This window comes from Oryzias latipes, chromosome 6 (assembly GCF_053564925.1).
Source record: "Oryzias latipes strain Hd-rR chromosome 6, Olatipes_Hd-rR_3.1".
NCBI classification, from domain to species: Eukaryota; Metazoa; Chordata; class Actinopteri; order Beloniformes; family Adrianichthyidae; genus Oryzias; species Oryzias latipes.
Window position 1 is genome coordinate 28,076,229 of NC_136242.1, and position 15,758 is coordinate 28,091,986.

The window sequence follows — 15,758 nt, forward strand, 5'->3', positions numbered from 1 at the left end:
TTTCACTGCAAAAGTTTAATTTAAATAAGAGTTCAAAATTCCTTAAATTATTCTCCAAATGATTGTCGTCTAAATAGGAGGGCAAGATCTAACATAAAAGCTCCATACGATTGGTCAACAACGTGAAGGGCTCCATCTGATTGGTCAAATGGCTAAAGGGAATATTTTAATACTCTAAATAGTTCAAGTTGCCATAAGATTGTTTTAGCACATTTAAGGTTAACCATTTATTGTGATTTTCAGGCGAGCCAGTTTAGCTCGTGCTGGTTTGCGGCGCCTTCCGTCCGTGAAACCCAGGTTCGACTCCGGGCTGCTCCCTCTTCCCTTCTCTACCTCTGCCGGTTCCAAGCCCGGTTTGAGAAGGTTGCGTCAGGAAGGGCATCCGGCGTAAAACATTGCCAAATTTACCATGCGACTTGTTCGCTGCGGCGACCCTTGATGGGAGAAGCCAAAAGTGGAAGGATTTATTGTGATTTTCGCTGGCTTTTGCGATATGGATATTGCACAGCTTGAAATCGCGTTAACGTTAAATTTGCGATTAATTGTGCAGGCCTACTCCCTAGGTTAGTTGGTTAGTCTAAAATGTCCATAGGTGTGATTGTGAGTGTTAGAAGATGAATGAATGTATGAAGATCCTAATTTAAATACTAAAGATAATTGAGGTCCAGATGGAAACAAACACTGAATAAAATGTTACCCAAACATGGTCCAGAATAAGCTCAGGGCATTATTCTGCCTTAAACATTTTAGCATTAAATACAAAAACCGAGTTATAGGACAAAAAAAGAAGCTGAAAATAAGAGGAATAGTGTAAAGTAAACAAAGTCAAAAGATACTGTATGTTCAGCTTTCAAGTGACGACTGTAAATGAAAATATAATACCTCAAAGATTTTACTAAGGGAGCTGATTTTCTTTTTCTAATTCCTAACTCTTACTTTACTAAATAAACAAAGTTAAATATTTGAGAACTTACGAAAGAGCTTTTTCAAAAACAATTTTCAGCTAACTGAACATTTCTGATATTTTCCAAAGACCCGCTCCAATGAAAATCGTGTTTTTGGTGTTTTTAACATGTTCTAGTAGCGTTTTTCTCATGCTGGAAGACGCATATAAAGAGAACAAGGATTAAAACTTTCCTTCTGGGTAGTTCTTCATCAAATCGTAGTAAATCAGGAGCAGATGAAAAAAAATACTGTTTGAAAAAGCTTGTGGGTGGTACGTATGAACTACAATCGGCAGGACCAGATTTTTTTCCTCTGTGATGATCAGAAGCAAAGACCGAAACACTGAAACACTCGCTCTTTTAATCATTGAAGGGTATGAGCTGACCTTAGATGTAAGAAGCTCAAATAAACGGCCAAGCTGCAATTAGACGTTTAGTGCAGACTTAGTTATTTACACTTTTATAGATTGTTGTCTGAAGGTGTTAACACAGAACATTTTAATAGCATTGAATCCATCTCGATATTATTTTATTTCAGTTTATTACATCATAACTGTCTTGGTTGGAGCTGTAGTCTTCTTCAGCAGAATTTATTTTTGGTAATCAATTACTATCACATTGAAACAGGATTTTCTATTTATTTTGTAACTTTATTAGTGGTAAATTTGGCAAAAGTGCTATCTTATATTGATTTGGATGAGAAGGAAAAAGTTTATCTTGTTCACACTAACATGTATCTTGACCTTCTGACTGCGAGCAATGCAAACTGCTCCTCTGTAGAGGGCATTTCTAAACCACTGCACACTACTGAATTAATACCTTTTGGATTCTATAGAAAACATTTGTGGCTTTTCAATGATACCAAATGTGAAGGACTGGGCCTTTAGGAATTGTAGTTTTGGTGGATTTAACATTTATTTTAATGTTCAGGATTCAACATCAGTGCAGTCCCTACACAGTTGTAGGCATGTTTCTGATCACCGGCTGGGCTGCAGAGATAAACGGTGAACTTCAGGTGTAAGCTTTGCTCTTTTGGAGCTGTGATATATCTGGTTTTAGTTGTTGTTATTTGATGTGGAAGCTGTTGGACTTTCAGCTCCAAAAAAAAAAAAAAAAGATGCTGGTTTATTCCAAAAGTAGCACAACACAGTGAGGCAGGTGTCATGAGGGGTGCATTGGGGGACCTTCCATCACATCATGAGGCTGCCACTGAAGGTTGACTCACTTGAGTTGTACGAATGGAGAGTGTGAAAGTCAGGTGTTTGTGTGGTATTTTTTGGTGGGTTAAACAGGACACTGGGTGCAGAAGAGGATCACGATGGGGAAGTTTGGGTGTAGGCATGTCGTAGGCTGCAGCTTCAAGGCTCTTCTGCATCCAACAGCTGATCAACAGGGCAATCTGGCTTTTCTGTATTTGTGTGTAATTGTGTAGGCGAGAGCCTCGGGTTGCAGCTAGCTGTCGGTCAGCAGGGTATGTGGCTCCGATGTAAAATTGCCAACAGTCACCATGGCAACGTCGAGGCAAACAAAAAGCTTAGCGCTCCTGGAGTGAGGGCGCGATGGAGGAGGCGAAATGATGTCTGATTTTTTTTTCCTTTTTTTTTTTCTCGGATTTTCTGCACAGCCCTCTCACGCTTTCGCAGCTCTCTCGCTGTCTCTCATCCCCGCCTGTTACCTTTGTTTTCTTTCTGCACCTCTCTCCGCAAGTGCCTTTCCAAATCCTGTCCTATCTCTGCGTCTCAATTTCTGTCTATATCCGTCTGTCTCGAGAATGAGAGGTGAGAAGCAGCCGGGTTCAATGGGGGAAAAGAAAGGGTGACAGTGTGACAGGAGGGAGAGGAGAAACGGGTGCAGAAGGAGGCTGTGAGAAAGATTAGAGGGAGAAGACAGGAGGAGGAGAAGAGGTGGACGACAGAGAGGTGACAGAGGAATGGCTGGTGCTGGAGAGGAAGATTTGGGCTCACACAAATATGAATCTCAGATATGTAAATGACATGGCACCCAGTTAGCACTCAATTTTCTAATTCCTGTGATTTTTTTTTATCCTCTCCAAACTCCTAATGTTAATCTCCACACGTGTTCTGAACGCATATATAAGCTTGTAACACCACAAGTGAGAACTCACATGCTGTGTGAGATCTTCTCTAAGTGGGGTTTAAATCACACATCCAGCAGCCTGCAAAGTGCAGCCTTATGAAGTCCTTAAACATTATTTGTTAGGACCAGCTTTGATGCGGATCCATGTTTTTGCTTTGGGTTTTCTGCATTTTAGTGGGCCTCAAAGACCCAATCCGATCATCATCTGAGCTATTTTCAAAGCGCTCCCAGTGTTCTTTTAATTATTATTGTGCCGTTTTTAGCCAAAAACAAATTATCAGTATCATTTTCTAGGACATAGTTTCTGCAGAGTGGCAGTAGTTCATAAGCAATTCACCTGTGAGTTGTGGTCAAGGCCATTAGAACGAAGCAGCCTTTGTCTTTTCATCTCCTTCTGATTGACAACAATTTGAATAAAGATGAACTCCAATATGTAATTTTAAGCTTATTTTCTTAATATATGTCCTTCATCATCAGAAAAATGCCTCAAGAACATGTTTAAAAAAATACTTTTCATGTGAGCGGGTCTTTAAAAACGGATCACTCCACCAAAGTTTGGCCAGGTTGCAGTTTTAGGGATTTAACAGGAATCTGAATCGGGGCAACTTTCCTGCAGCTGCATCTGTGTAAATGTCAGCCTGTAAGTGACATTCACCAAACTGGGTTTGTTCACCAGAGAGTGAAGAATGTCCCACTCTGTGTGGATCTAGGTCACAACATAGAGCCCTTCAACACAATCATCTAGCTGACAAAAGATAGATCGTCATTTCTTTAAGAGATTTTAAAAAAATATTAACTTTAATTAAATAAAGTAGGAGTTTAGCACAAAAATCTCATCTTTTACAGGCTTTCTAAAAAAAAAGTGGATGGAGTCACTGACTTCCCTCCATATTTCTGTGAGGAGTTAAGTGGTTGCAGTTGTTCTTCATGGTTGGGTTTTCAGGAACTCCAGTAGAGTTACCCATCCAACTTTAAGGGAGAGATAGTTTTATTTATTTAAAATTCCCACTTTGCTCTATGTCCAACATGTTGCTAGGACTGGTTATTTGAGTTAACGGATGTCAGTCCAATTCCTGGATTTACAGCACATTTGAATAACAGACAGTAAACAAATGTATTAATTTCAGAGGTTAAATCCTTTTCTATAAACTGTAAATGCTGCTACTGCTGTAACTTCAACAGGCTTCGGTCGACTGGTGTGTTCATAGTATGGATCCACTTTCATCTTAAGATTCTACAGTAAAAATCTGATCTGAACTCTAAATAACTTAATCCCCCTGGGCTGTGCAGCAGTGGACGCCACACTAGGCTTGTAGCCAGCAGCCAACGGGTTTGATCCTGGGAACAGTCGCAGTCTGGTGGCGACAGGAGGGGCATCTGGTGGAAAAAAGCAAAAGCCAATTTATGTTGTAGTTAAGGTTGACCCCATAAAATAAAGAAATAGACTTCAAATCTTTGTAAAGTCTAGCATTTCTTCTGTTTGCATGTTTTCTACTGAAACACAGGCGATGAAACTAAGCGCTCTGTCTGTCCGTATCAGGCTTTTGGAGGACTCCATGAAGGGCTGATGACCTGAAAAAGAGGTTGGAAAGGGAAAAACAAGAACATGCATAACGTGAACCTCTCCCATGGAGTTTTAAGCACAGAGAAACATGAGCAAAGCAGACAGTTCTTTACCTCGCCAGTTTGTTATAAACAGCTCAGAGGAAAAAGAAAAATGAAGAATGGAGTCCTAAAGCGTTAAACAAAACTTACTACCGTAACTTCATTCCGGTGAAATGTTTCATGTAAACACAAATAAATACAGGAAACATGTTCAAATATAACTGTGCAGAAACCTGCCCGAACAGATCGTTCATCTTCTTATTGAACACCAAACAGCATGACCGTTTACTGGTTCTGAGAAAAAAACAGAACAATACAACTTTAGTCAGAGGTTTGTTCACCTTTACAATCATCACCACCAACTGTTGAGCTATAATGTTCCTTTTTCTCTTTTTTTTTCTAATCATAACTACATTTCCCATATTGGTGGATTTTATTGTGGAGCTTACAGTCAGAACTCAATCCATTGAAGAAAAATGGAAGATAATTTACTTTTAATAATGTAAAATTTAGGTAGAAATAGTTTAGGTAGAAATAGTCCTGGTGAGAAAACCAAGTCATCCTGCTTTTTTAACATCTAACATCAGGCTAAAGTCATACATTTTAGGCTTTCCCACAAAGTGTTTCTAACTGTTTTATAACTGCAGTCATGAAACGTGAACTGCTGCGGTGGAACGACTTCCAGAATGAAGCAGAAGAGCTGCCGTTGGGTGTTTTATTTTTCACAATAAAAGCTCTTTTTTTTTTTTATGGTAAATTGCGTATACAGTACCTAAGTATACAACTAGATAGAAGGCTCAAAGCGCTTTACACTCACCGTCCCATTCACCCATGGACACTTTTCTTATTTTCTTCTATGTTTGCACTTCTTCTGGTGATTATACTGTACTAAAGATGGTAAATTTTTTCCATTTTTATGCAGAGAAAGTTGTGAAACTATTTATTCACAGTTAATCATGTTCACATGATGGTGAATTTTGGTTCATTTTCCTTCTGAGGGACTCTGAGGCGGTCCTTTAATTTCAAAACATGTCACTCTTCTGTTGCCATTTAATGTAATTAGCTGCAACATGTTCCTCCTGCTGTTTTCTGGACTTAAATTTTTAATCTTGCTTTTCCATTTCCCTTGTACATTGCCATCAGTTTTGATTATGATTTTAATGAAGCTGTAAAATCTATACTTTCACTGTGTGATGTGTTTTTAGTGCAGGGGGTTGAAGCAACATTTCCTCTTTTTGTAATCTTTTATCTGCCTCATTTTACCTCTGAACACTCTTCACCTGTGCTCTATTTTAGTAGTGGTGACAGGCTAAAAATGCACTGACTTTATCTAATAACACTGAATGTTCTGGCTGATTCACACTGGAGAGTAACACAGCCGTTATTAGTCATCCAAGCACCTTTGTCGGGAGAGTTAGAGCAAATAACAGAACTCTCGCTGAGCTCTTAGACGTCTCCACACACTGCTGCACGCCTGGAGTCTATTCTGGCATCGTGTGATCAAGCTACACTCGAGTGATTGTGAAGAGATAGCTTTAGGTTATAAAAAGAAACAGCAAACAAATTTGCAAATGTTGTTTTTGTCATGGCAGAGCACACGTATGGAAGTATGGAAGTTTTTTAAGTCATAATTCAAAGTAATATGCAATTCTCAATTGACAATTCAATGTGCAATTCTTGATTGGAATATGAAGATACATTTTGAAATTTAGAATTCAATAAAAAGTACAATTCAATATGACAATTTGAAAAAGAAAATAATAAAAAAATCATAATCAATGGCATCTTCAATTGTCATGGGTTTTTTATGTCATAATTCAGATGACATTGCATGTTGGGATTTACAATTCCATTAAAAAAAGACATTTCAATACTGTTTTTTTAGAGTAACTTAAAATCTATTGTAATATAAAATGCAATTCTGTTTTTGTGTCAAAATTCAAATACAAATCAAAACAGCGCCCCCCTGGTGTAATGCATTTTCATTTGCATAGCTTTATGTGAGGAGTGAATGTGTGTGTGTCTGTGAGCTTTACTCAAGCTTTCCTCCACCTTTGCCCTAAAGTAGCTTGGATAGGCCCCAGCAACCCCGTGACCTTACACAGGAAGAAGAAGATGCATTTAATCACAGCATTCATCAGGGACACAACTTTATAACAGAAGTATTTTTCCATCTTTGTCTTCTCTCAGCTGGGGCGCACTGAAACCGCAGTGAACAACCTGAACCCAGTGTTTGGCGTGAAGTTTCATGTGGACTATCACTTTGAAGAGATCCAGAAGCTTCGCTTCGCCATGTTTGATGAAGACAAGTGTGCCACACAGCTTTATGAGCATGACTTCCTCGGAGAGTTCATATGTACACTTGGAGTGGTACTGAGTGATTATTTTCTTGATAAACTTTATCATGCAAGATTGAAAATTTAGCGTAAATATGATTTAGAAGGAGCTGTTCTTTGAGGATCCAGACGTTCAAACTTTTCTTTTGGATTTTCTTTAGCTGTTTGTCTCTCTGTGACTCTCTGCCAGATCGTATCCAATAAGAAACTTCACAGACCGTTGATCTTAGCCAATGGGAAGCCAGCTGGAAAAGGATCCATCACGGTAATCATTAGCTTCATTCCTCTGAAACTTTCTTTGCCTTCAAATCTGTTTTTGGATCTGGAAAAAGGGCTTCTTTTTTTTATTTTTATTTATAGATTCTTCTGAGCAATTTATTTATGCATTATGCTTTTAATGAGTTTGTATGCTCTGCTCCTGATATAAGTTTTGAATTTATTATTTCAGTTTTTGCACTTTTTAAAAGCTGATGTGATTCAGAACTATGGCAGATAAAAAGCAGAAGTTGGACTGTGACTAATAGGTTTGCCAAAACAAAAACCTGTTTTCCTTTTTTAGGTATGTTTTAACAAATAGAACTAAATTAAGATAGAAGAAAGAAGAAAGGTTTGTTTTCAGTGCTGCATGAAACCAGAATAGGAATGTTTTAGCTGGCTCCACAAGCAAAGTGACACTTCTACACTGTAAAAACAGGCTACCTTAAAATAAGTAAAAAAAGCTTAAAATTTGAAAAATGTTCAATGAAAATCTCTCAATGGGTGAGAAAAAGGCTCTAATCAAGAATTCTTATTTTAAGAAATAAATTCTTAGGCTATGTCAGAATTCCTTCACTACTCACTAAATAGTGCACTAAATAGTGCACTAAATAGTGCACTATATAGCGCATTCGCCATTTTGTAATGCTGTCCAAATCTACATTTCCAAAATTGAGTTTCCTTGAAATTTCCCAGTAGTCTCTTTGAAAAACCACTGTGCATCGATGCTCATTAGATTGGCTAATATAGACCACAATGCATTGCGTCTGAACAATTTTTGCAAAGAAAATGTATTTAAATGTATTTTTTAAGTTAAATATCAATGTTTTTATCTTAAGAGCACAGTGGATTCATAAATGATTGTCGCAAAACGCTCATATAAATTAGATTTTTATTTAAAAAAAAAGTAGTGTCCATGGTGTGCTGAGACAGTAAAATTATGCTTTTGTTAGTGATGTTATTATAATCGGCTGTTTTTCAAGTTTTGTGTTGTGCTACTCTTATTTCTTTTAGATAACAGCTCAGGAGCTGTCTGACAACAGAATCATAACTTTGACCTTGAGTGGGCGTAAACTGGATAAGAAGGTAAGAAGTGAGACACAAAAACACACACTCGAGTTGTAAAGAGAGACAAATATTTGTGCAGCCACTAAATGAACCCACATTTAGTTCATTAATGTGAGCGTACACATCAACAGGTGCACATTGGGTAAAGCTGTACCCCCCCTATAAAGTCATAATAGATAAAATTCTATAGATTATTACGCCTGCATCTATCCTGGGGACTTCTGCACAGGTATTTTTCACCCACTCTTTGTCTCTGGTTTGAAGGCTGCCTTTACCAGATGCCATGTTTTGCACGTTTAGGTAATTTTAAGAGCAGTGGTCGGTTTGTTTTAAAATTAACAGATGAATGCCAAGAATTTTGTTCATATATGTGCTGTCACACTGTCGCTTGTTTGATAAATAAATATTCTTTCAAGTTTTAACGTCTATGTCTTCAAGAATTACAAACATGTGTGGTTTTTGGTGTATTTAAACTACTCTGATTGCATGAATGACCCAATTTAGGCTACTGAGAAGATATTACATGGAATTTTGTGTCATCCTAGAGTGCAGTTTCTTTTCAAAATGTTTTACCTCTTTATTTTCTTTAGTGATAGCCGTTTTCAACAGTACTGCAATAAAACGCTGTTTAAATGTCTTTGTCAAGGAGAGAAATAAAAGGAATTGCCTTTGAAAACGCTCTGCAGCACACTGATGTGTTTTTTTGCAGGACTTCTTCGGGAAATCAGATCCGTACCTGGAGTTTCACAAACAGGGGGAAGATGGTAAATGGATGCTGGTCCACAGGACAGAGGTGAGCCATTGTCACAGCCTAAAAGCTCTCTCAGCTGGTCATTACATGAACTGTCATTTTTATCTACAACAGGTCACATTGGAGTAATTACAGTTCGCGTTGGGGTATGAGTGCTTCAGCGATGTGCTTCAGTATGATTTAACGATAATGTGTTGGTTTGTGTGGCTTCAGGTGATCAAGAACACGTTAGATCCAGTGTGGAAACCTTTCACGGTTCCTCTCATCTCTCTCTGCAATGGAGACGTGGACAGAAGCATCAAGGTCAGCGAGTTAACGCTTGTAGCTCTTCTGCATCAGTGACTGTGATAATAAGTTAGAGGGTTATTGAAATTGTAACCTGTGCAAAACTCCTTTTCTACAGCAGAATAAGAACCTAGAATGATGTGCAGACTGATGTTTTATGCTCAACAACAGGTGCTGTGTTACGACTATGACAACGATGGAGGCCATGACTTCATTGGCGAGTTTCTGACTACAGTTGCCAAGATGAGTGAAGCTCAAAACTCAGTGGAGGTAAAAAGCTGGCGGAGTTGTGATTGTGTTTTACGCACAGAATCTCTTAAGTGTTCCCAGAAAACCTCAAGTGTTTGTTGAGAGCTAACTTTAACTCTCTGAAAACTCCAAACGCTTTAAAAAGAAGCCTAAAATGTATTCCAGCGTTTCACCAGGAACTTACTGAAAGTGCTGCACATGTGCATCATACTATGCTCTGCACCGTGTTGCCCTGGCACCGAAATCAATGAGAGTGGGAATTGTTCACGTTCCGCTACATTTGCAAAGATTGATAATGTTATTAGTCACACCATGCAATAAAAAAGACTAATCTTTAGCCTCGACCTTTTGTCAATACATTAACGTTTTATTTTCTGAAGTCAAACATTCAAAATAATGTGCTCAACAAAATCTGACGACATGGATGATCAGAAAATAGGAATACTTTTACACTACATGAGTGTGTTGCCGTAGTGAGCTTTTAAAAATGGCATTGAATTAAAAATAATGATAAGATAATGTCCTATCCTATGCTTTGGACATTATATCTTTATTATTACGTTTTGTTTTACAGGCCATAAAGAAGACATTAAATGATTTCATTGTAATTGCAAAAATCCTCAAAATATATTTGAAAGGAAATAATTTGATAAACGGGAGTTTGATTTTTAGAAGCTAAAAAACACTTTTGATCTTTAACAAATTATATGGGAATCTGTTCTGATCTGTATGTCTCCTTTAGGTTAATAAATATCCACCTCTAATTAATTTATGCTTCTGCTGGGATTCTGTTTGAATTTCTGTTCGGTTAAAGATGTAAAAATGGTGCAGATCAGAGTGCAATTCATCCATTAGCAGCTCTGTGTGTGTTCGTGTAGCACCGCAGCCTCGTGACCCTTTCTCCCACTGAGTCTCTTCATGTGCTGTAATGATGTGGGGGGGTGAAAGAACAAGCAAATAGCGACAGGGGCAGGATGGGGGATGGAGACGAAGAGAGGTGGAGTGTGTAAAAAAAAGGATTACAAAATGAGAGGAACTGTTTGAAATGTAAAACAGCCATTTTTCTTAGCTCAAGTAACAAGGAAAAGGCATTTACCTGTCGAATGAAGCAGCCTCTGACTTAAAGTGTGTTTGTGTCTCAAACGTCTTCTTTGATCAAAAACATTCCTGTCTAAAGGCTGCTTCTCTGTGACTCCCTGTACTGCACTCAAGACAGCCTTATTCCTCTGTTTCCTTTCAGCCTCAGCACATCTAATGACATTCTTTTTATCATGCATGTAGGTGGCTTTATAAAGGATATGTTGAACCACTATAGTATAGTTGGCTTATAATAAATCTCTAAGTCTGTCAGTCAAGCTGAAGTTACTGTAGGCGGCATATGGAAACTTGCCGATCTCTGTAGAAACCTTACAGTCAGCTTCTCCATACTTTCTTCTTGTTTTTTTGTTCATGTCTTCCTGCGTCTTCTCAGGTGGAATTTGACTGCATCAATCCAAAGAAACAAAAGAAAAAGAAAAATTACAAGAATTCTGGAGTTATCATTGTCAAATCATGTAAGGTAAGGAGGACTGGATAGGTTGCAGTTTTGATCATTGCTGCATCTTAATCATTTAAATTCTGCTTTCTCGGTTAATACTGATGAGACAGAAACTGCACAGATCTCTTTAGGCACTCGTTCTATTGTGGCAACTTATGCACATAGCCCTAATGCATGACAGTTTCTACGATCATTTTCTGTTTTCAAAATCAGCAGAACAAAACAAGTTGCAAAAATTTTTATGTCTTTCTTTCTTCAACAAAGCTAAAATTTGTTTGGTATTGGATTTGCAACTGTCCAGTTAAGTCAGTTATCTTACTTCAACTTTAATCTTAATTTTATATACCTTTACATCAGAATTACTCTTTGTAATATTGAATGTAAACCAATCCTTTAACAGTCTGACTTCCCCCCATTGTTTGTTTTAAGCTTTTTTGAGTAAACTCACTTACCCACCAGAGTCTGTTTTGATTGGGCTTTATGGAGGATGGCTTTAGAATCATAAAGGAGCAACAAATGGCTCAGTGCTGGTGTTAGTGCAAACTGGTTCAGCTCTACAGCTTTCCAAGAACCTCTCAGTTTTATTGGATATATTAACATAAAATAGATAATCCTTGATGTCACCCACACCACTCTACCCAATAAAAATGAAACCTTTGGTGGGACCGGTATATTGACTGGAGTTTGTTCTGACAATTTTCAAAAAATATGGCAATTGGGCAAGACAAACCTTGAAGCTCCATTGGTACCACCCACCAACAAGTTACAGAAAAACTGATCACTTAAATTTGCTCCAATAGGCTCCGTGCACGTCACTAAGGAGTTCTACTTCCGCCGCCTTGAGTTTGAGGCTGACCATTTCCGGCTTGCGACTTCTAAAGCAGCGACACGGCAGATTTTGATTGCGAAAAATGGCATATTTCACCCGTTGTGAATCGACGTGAAAGACATCTACAGGATTGTCAACCAGTGCGTGGTTACATGGGCAAAATATCGTGTCGAAAAAATATAGTGTCGAAAAACCTGAAGGGAAATGTGTCCCGTTGTAAACAAACCTTTGCTGTCACATATATTTATGCTTTTGATGGACACAAAATCCAGGACAAACCATGCGGGAAACGCTGCAATCTGCATCCTGGCTGCACGTAAATCTCTGGGAATAACATCAGCCTTTATTTTGTCAGGGCACACCTAGAAACACAATTCCATGTGATTTTTGAACAGTTTCTAAGGACTGAGCGGCATTTCTGCTCTGAAAAGCTCACACACACTGTGTGCTCTGCTCTGTCCTCGCGAGTCCGGCAGCCGCTAACCCAGAGCGGCGGTTCGGCTTGCAGTCCGAATTCTCACACATAACAAAACAACAAAACGCACACGTAACAAAGCAACCTCCCCTCAAACACATTAATAAATCCGGCTGCTCTGCTCAGAGAGGTTCACTCGGTCCACTGGCACCGGAACCCGAACGCAGAGCTCGGGTGCCGGGTCCAGACGTCAGTGGACACGCATCCCCCCCGCATCTCCCTCGTGAGGGGTGTGAGCGGCGCTTTTCACAGGGCGTCCGCAGAGCAGCTGGTCGGTCCTGTATGCGCTCTAAAGCTATCTCTCAGCGAAACACCGTCTATGCATGACGTAAACCAGAGCAGTAGTGACACACGATCGAAATGAACCGTTTACATGCTCCACGATCGGATAAACGATCGGTATAACCCACCTATCTCGATCGGAAAGAAATTTTGATCCGAACGAGTCTGACCGGGGCAGAGTATTCCGAACGGCGTGTTTACATGACGCATTTTCTTTCCGATCAGGCGTTCATTCCGATTGCTGCAAATACGAAACACGACTGGTCTTGTTTGGGGTGAAGTCCTCCCGCCGTGTTCACCATCCATTCGGCTCTCACCGACACATCTACTGGAAAGCTTTGAAAGCTTATAGTACTGTTGTACTTTGACGAATTCGCACACATGGGTACACAACAATGTTGTGATGTTTTTGTCACCCGTTGAAACACCAAACGCCTCTCTTTTACCCGAAATCCGCTCATATTTACTCAAAACTAGCAACTCAACAAAACTCCCCACAACAATAACACGACCAACAGGAAGTTGTCGGCCTTACACTCGAAACACGGAAGTTAACCGGAAGTTCTATCGTGCACAAAGGCTATTAGAGGTCTAATAAAATCTAAATGTGTAGTTAACTGGGTGAACAGAACAGAAGGACACCAGAGTAACAGAGTCTACAAGTCTTTGATAAAGAGGACTCTCCAGACCTGGATGAGGCGCCAGACAGTGTAGGGAATACCTCTTGTCAATGATCAAGGCTGGAGGCAGGGGTTCAGAGGCTGGTACCAACTTCGAGAAGCAAACTAACCTGCGGAGAACATGAAAGGCGAAGCCATCTACACTGGTTGACAGCCTTGGCAATGGGGAAAGGTCCAACAAAGAGGGTGCCAACTACCTTTGAGCAGCTTTGAGGGGCATAATCCTTCTGGAAGCCCAGACTTTCTGACCAATGTGACAGTGTGGAGAAACATTTCCTAGCAGCTTTATACTGCTTGTTAACTTCCACTGTGGGCAATGGCACTCGTAGTCTTTCTCATAGCCCAGATGAATCCGATGGACTAAAGAACTGATTGAAGGGACCGAGATTATATGCCCCAGGTAGGGGTAGTTGAAGGGAGATAACCAAAGACCTTTTCAAACTGTGACAGATTAGTGGCAGAGGATGAGAAAGTATTACAGGCATACTCTGCCCTAACAATCTCACATGAGCAGGTTGAGGGATCCCAGGACCACAGGAGGAAAAGACTGATCTTCAGATGCTGATTGCACCTTTCTGATTGTTCAGTGGACTATAGGTGGAACCCTGAGAATCAATTAACAGAATCTCAGCAAGTGTCACAATTCTGACCAAAACTTGGCAATGAACTGGGGACCCCTGGTCATGGTTGAACAAACCATTGAGTCTGATAACATGTTGCAACAGAATCTTTGCTGATGACATTTTGGAAAGTGGAATCAAGAGCACTATTTTGGAAAAACACCCCAGTAATCAAAGAAGCCAGTAACAAAAACAGTAGCACAGTTGGAACAACCCATCACATGTTCTCTAACCCTAGACATCAATGGTAGCCACCAAAACTCCCTGCTGACCAAAACCAATGATAACAGTAGAAATGAGATGCATGGACCCAGGTGAGCACCTTGGAAGGAACCTACGTTGGCATATTGAGGCACTCTCAGGGACGTGACATCAAGAGAGAGACTGTCTAACCTCATCCTCAAAGTTCATGTTGATAGTCACAGAATAAACCCCATCAGGTATAATGAACTCTGGTGAAGCGTTGGAGAGGTCCACAGCTCTGCTTGACAAGACGTTGGCTTTAAGATTCTTTTCACCTGGACGACATGACTCGGTAAACCGGAACCAATCAAATCAAATAACCACCATTAGAGACTACCGTTAATGTGTCCAAAAAAGCATAACATGGTGTTTGTAATATCGACATGCCCTGTTAAAAGCAGTATGCAATCTTTTTGAAAATCTATAAACCTAGACAAATGCATTTTCTTTTCTGTTGACATCTATTTAAAAAGTAATGTCTAGTATCTGGATTTTTTTTGGTTCATTTTCATAATCAGAACTTTAGTCAGTTTGAAGTAATTTTAGTGACCATTGTGAGGTCTTCTTTCACTACCAGAGGAACATTAATAATTCCGGCAATGTCTGTATAACTTCATAAGAAAATAAATCTCTGTGAAAACGATATTTTGTTAAAATATCAAAAGTTTTAAGTCAAAGCTGGAGTAAGCTTTTCTCCCTCCTATTGCTTGCTGTACATTATAATAATTAGTGCTGCAGCTCGGTCTTCCTCAGAGGACACATAGCTAAAACACGGAGTCTTTACTGCCTGTTGGAACAACATTAAAGCAGCAAATGACCATGAAAGCTTTCATAATTGATTATTTTCTTTCATCCTTTTTGAACAAGCCTTTTTACAAACATGCATTCAGTTAAAAACAAATGGAAAATACCGCTAATATAGTAATTATGTTGCCTGGTGGCACGGATTAAAAATAATGGCTATAAAATTCACACTCAACATTCATTCTGACTGGAATAAACATTATTTTATTACATTGAAGAAAGGTTGCTATTTGTTTTGGATTGTTTTAGACTTTATATGAGGATTTAGTTTTCATTTTTTTGTTTGTAAAAATGTTTCCTATGAATGACTAAAATCATTATTTTCCAACTCTAGTCTGACCATTATCCTGTCTTCTGCCTTTTCTAGATAACACGGGACTACACTTTTTTGGATTATATTCTGGGAGGGTGCCAGCTCATGTTTACAGTGAGTAAGATGTTCAGACATCTGTTTTTCTGCTTCTGCACCATCTCGGTGATGAGAAACATCTTTGCGTTTTCGGTTCTGGGGATCGGATGGAAAACATTCCGGTTTTCTATTTTCATCTGCAGAGGCTGCAGCTGGATCATCACACTCATTTACATATAGAGAGGAAAAGTGCGCGGGGCAGGGAAGGGGTACTGAGGAAAAAAAGGCCGCAATGAAAAGAGAGGAAAGCATGTGAATGGAAAAATGACGGTATAATGGAGAATCAGCA

The 15,758-nt window shown here is 39.3% G+C and overlaps 1 protein-coding gene across 2 annotated transcripts in view; it reads left to right on the plus strand.

Annotated features, from left to right (window-relative positions):
- cpne2 (copine II) overlaps nt 1–15,758 on the plus strand; it is a 55,238-nt gene that overhangs the window by 6,054 nt on the left and 33,426 nt on the right. For both annotated transcript variants that reach the window (XM_004069752.5, XM_020704167.3), the window contains 8 exons: nt 6,837–7,016; nt 7,173–7,247; nt 8,252–8,323; nt 9,015–9,098; nt 9,270–9,359; nt 9,513–9,611; nt 11,062–11,148; nt 15,428–15,487. In XM_004069752.5, coding sequence (XP_004069800.1) covers nt 6,837–7,016; nt 7,173–7,247; nt 8,252–8,323; nt 9,015–9,098; nt 9,270–9,359; nt 9,513–9,611; nt 11,062–11,148; nt 15,428–15,487 — 747 coding nt within the window. The remainder of the gene's footprint in view (nt 1–6,836; nt 7,017–7,172; nt 7,248–8,251; nt 8,324–9,014; nt 9,099–9,269; nt 9,360–9,512; nt 9,612–11,061; nt 11,149–15,427; nt 15,488–15,758) is intronic.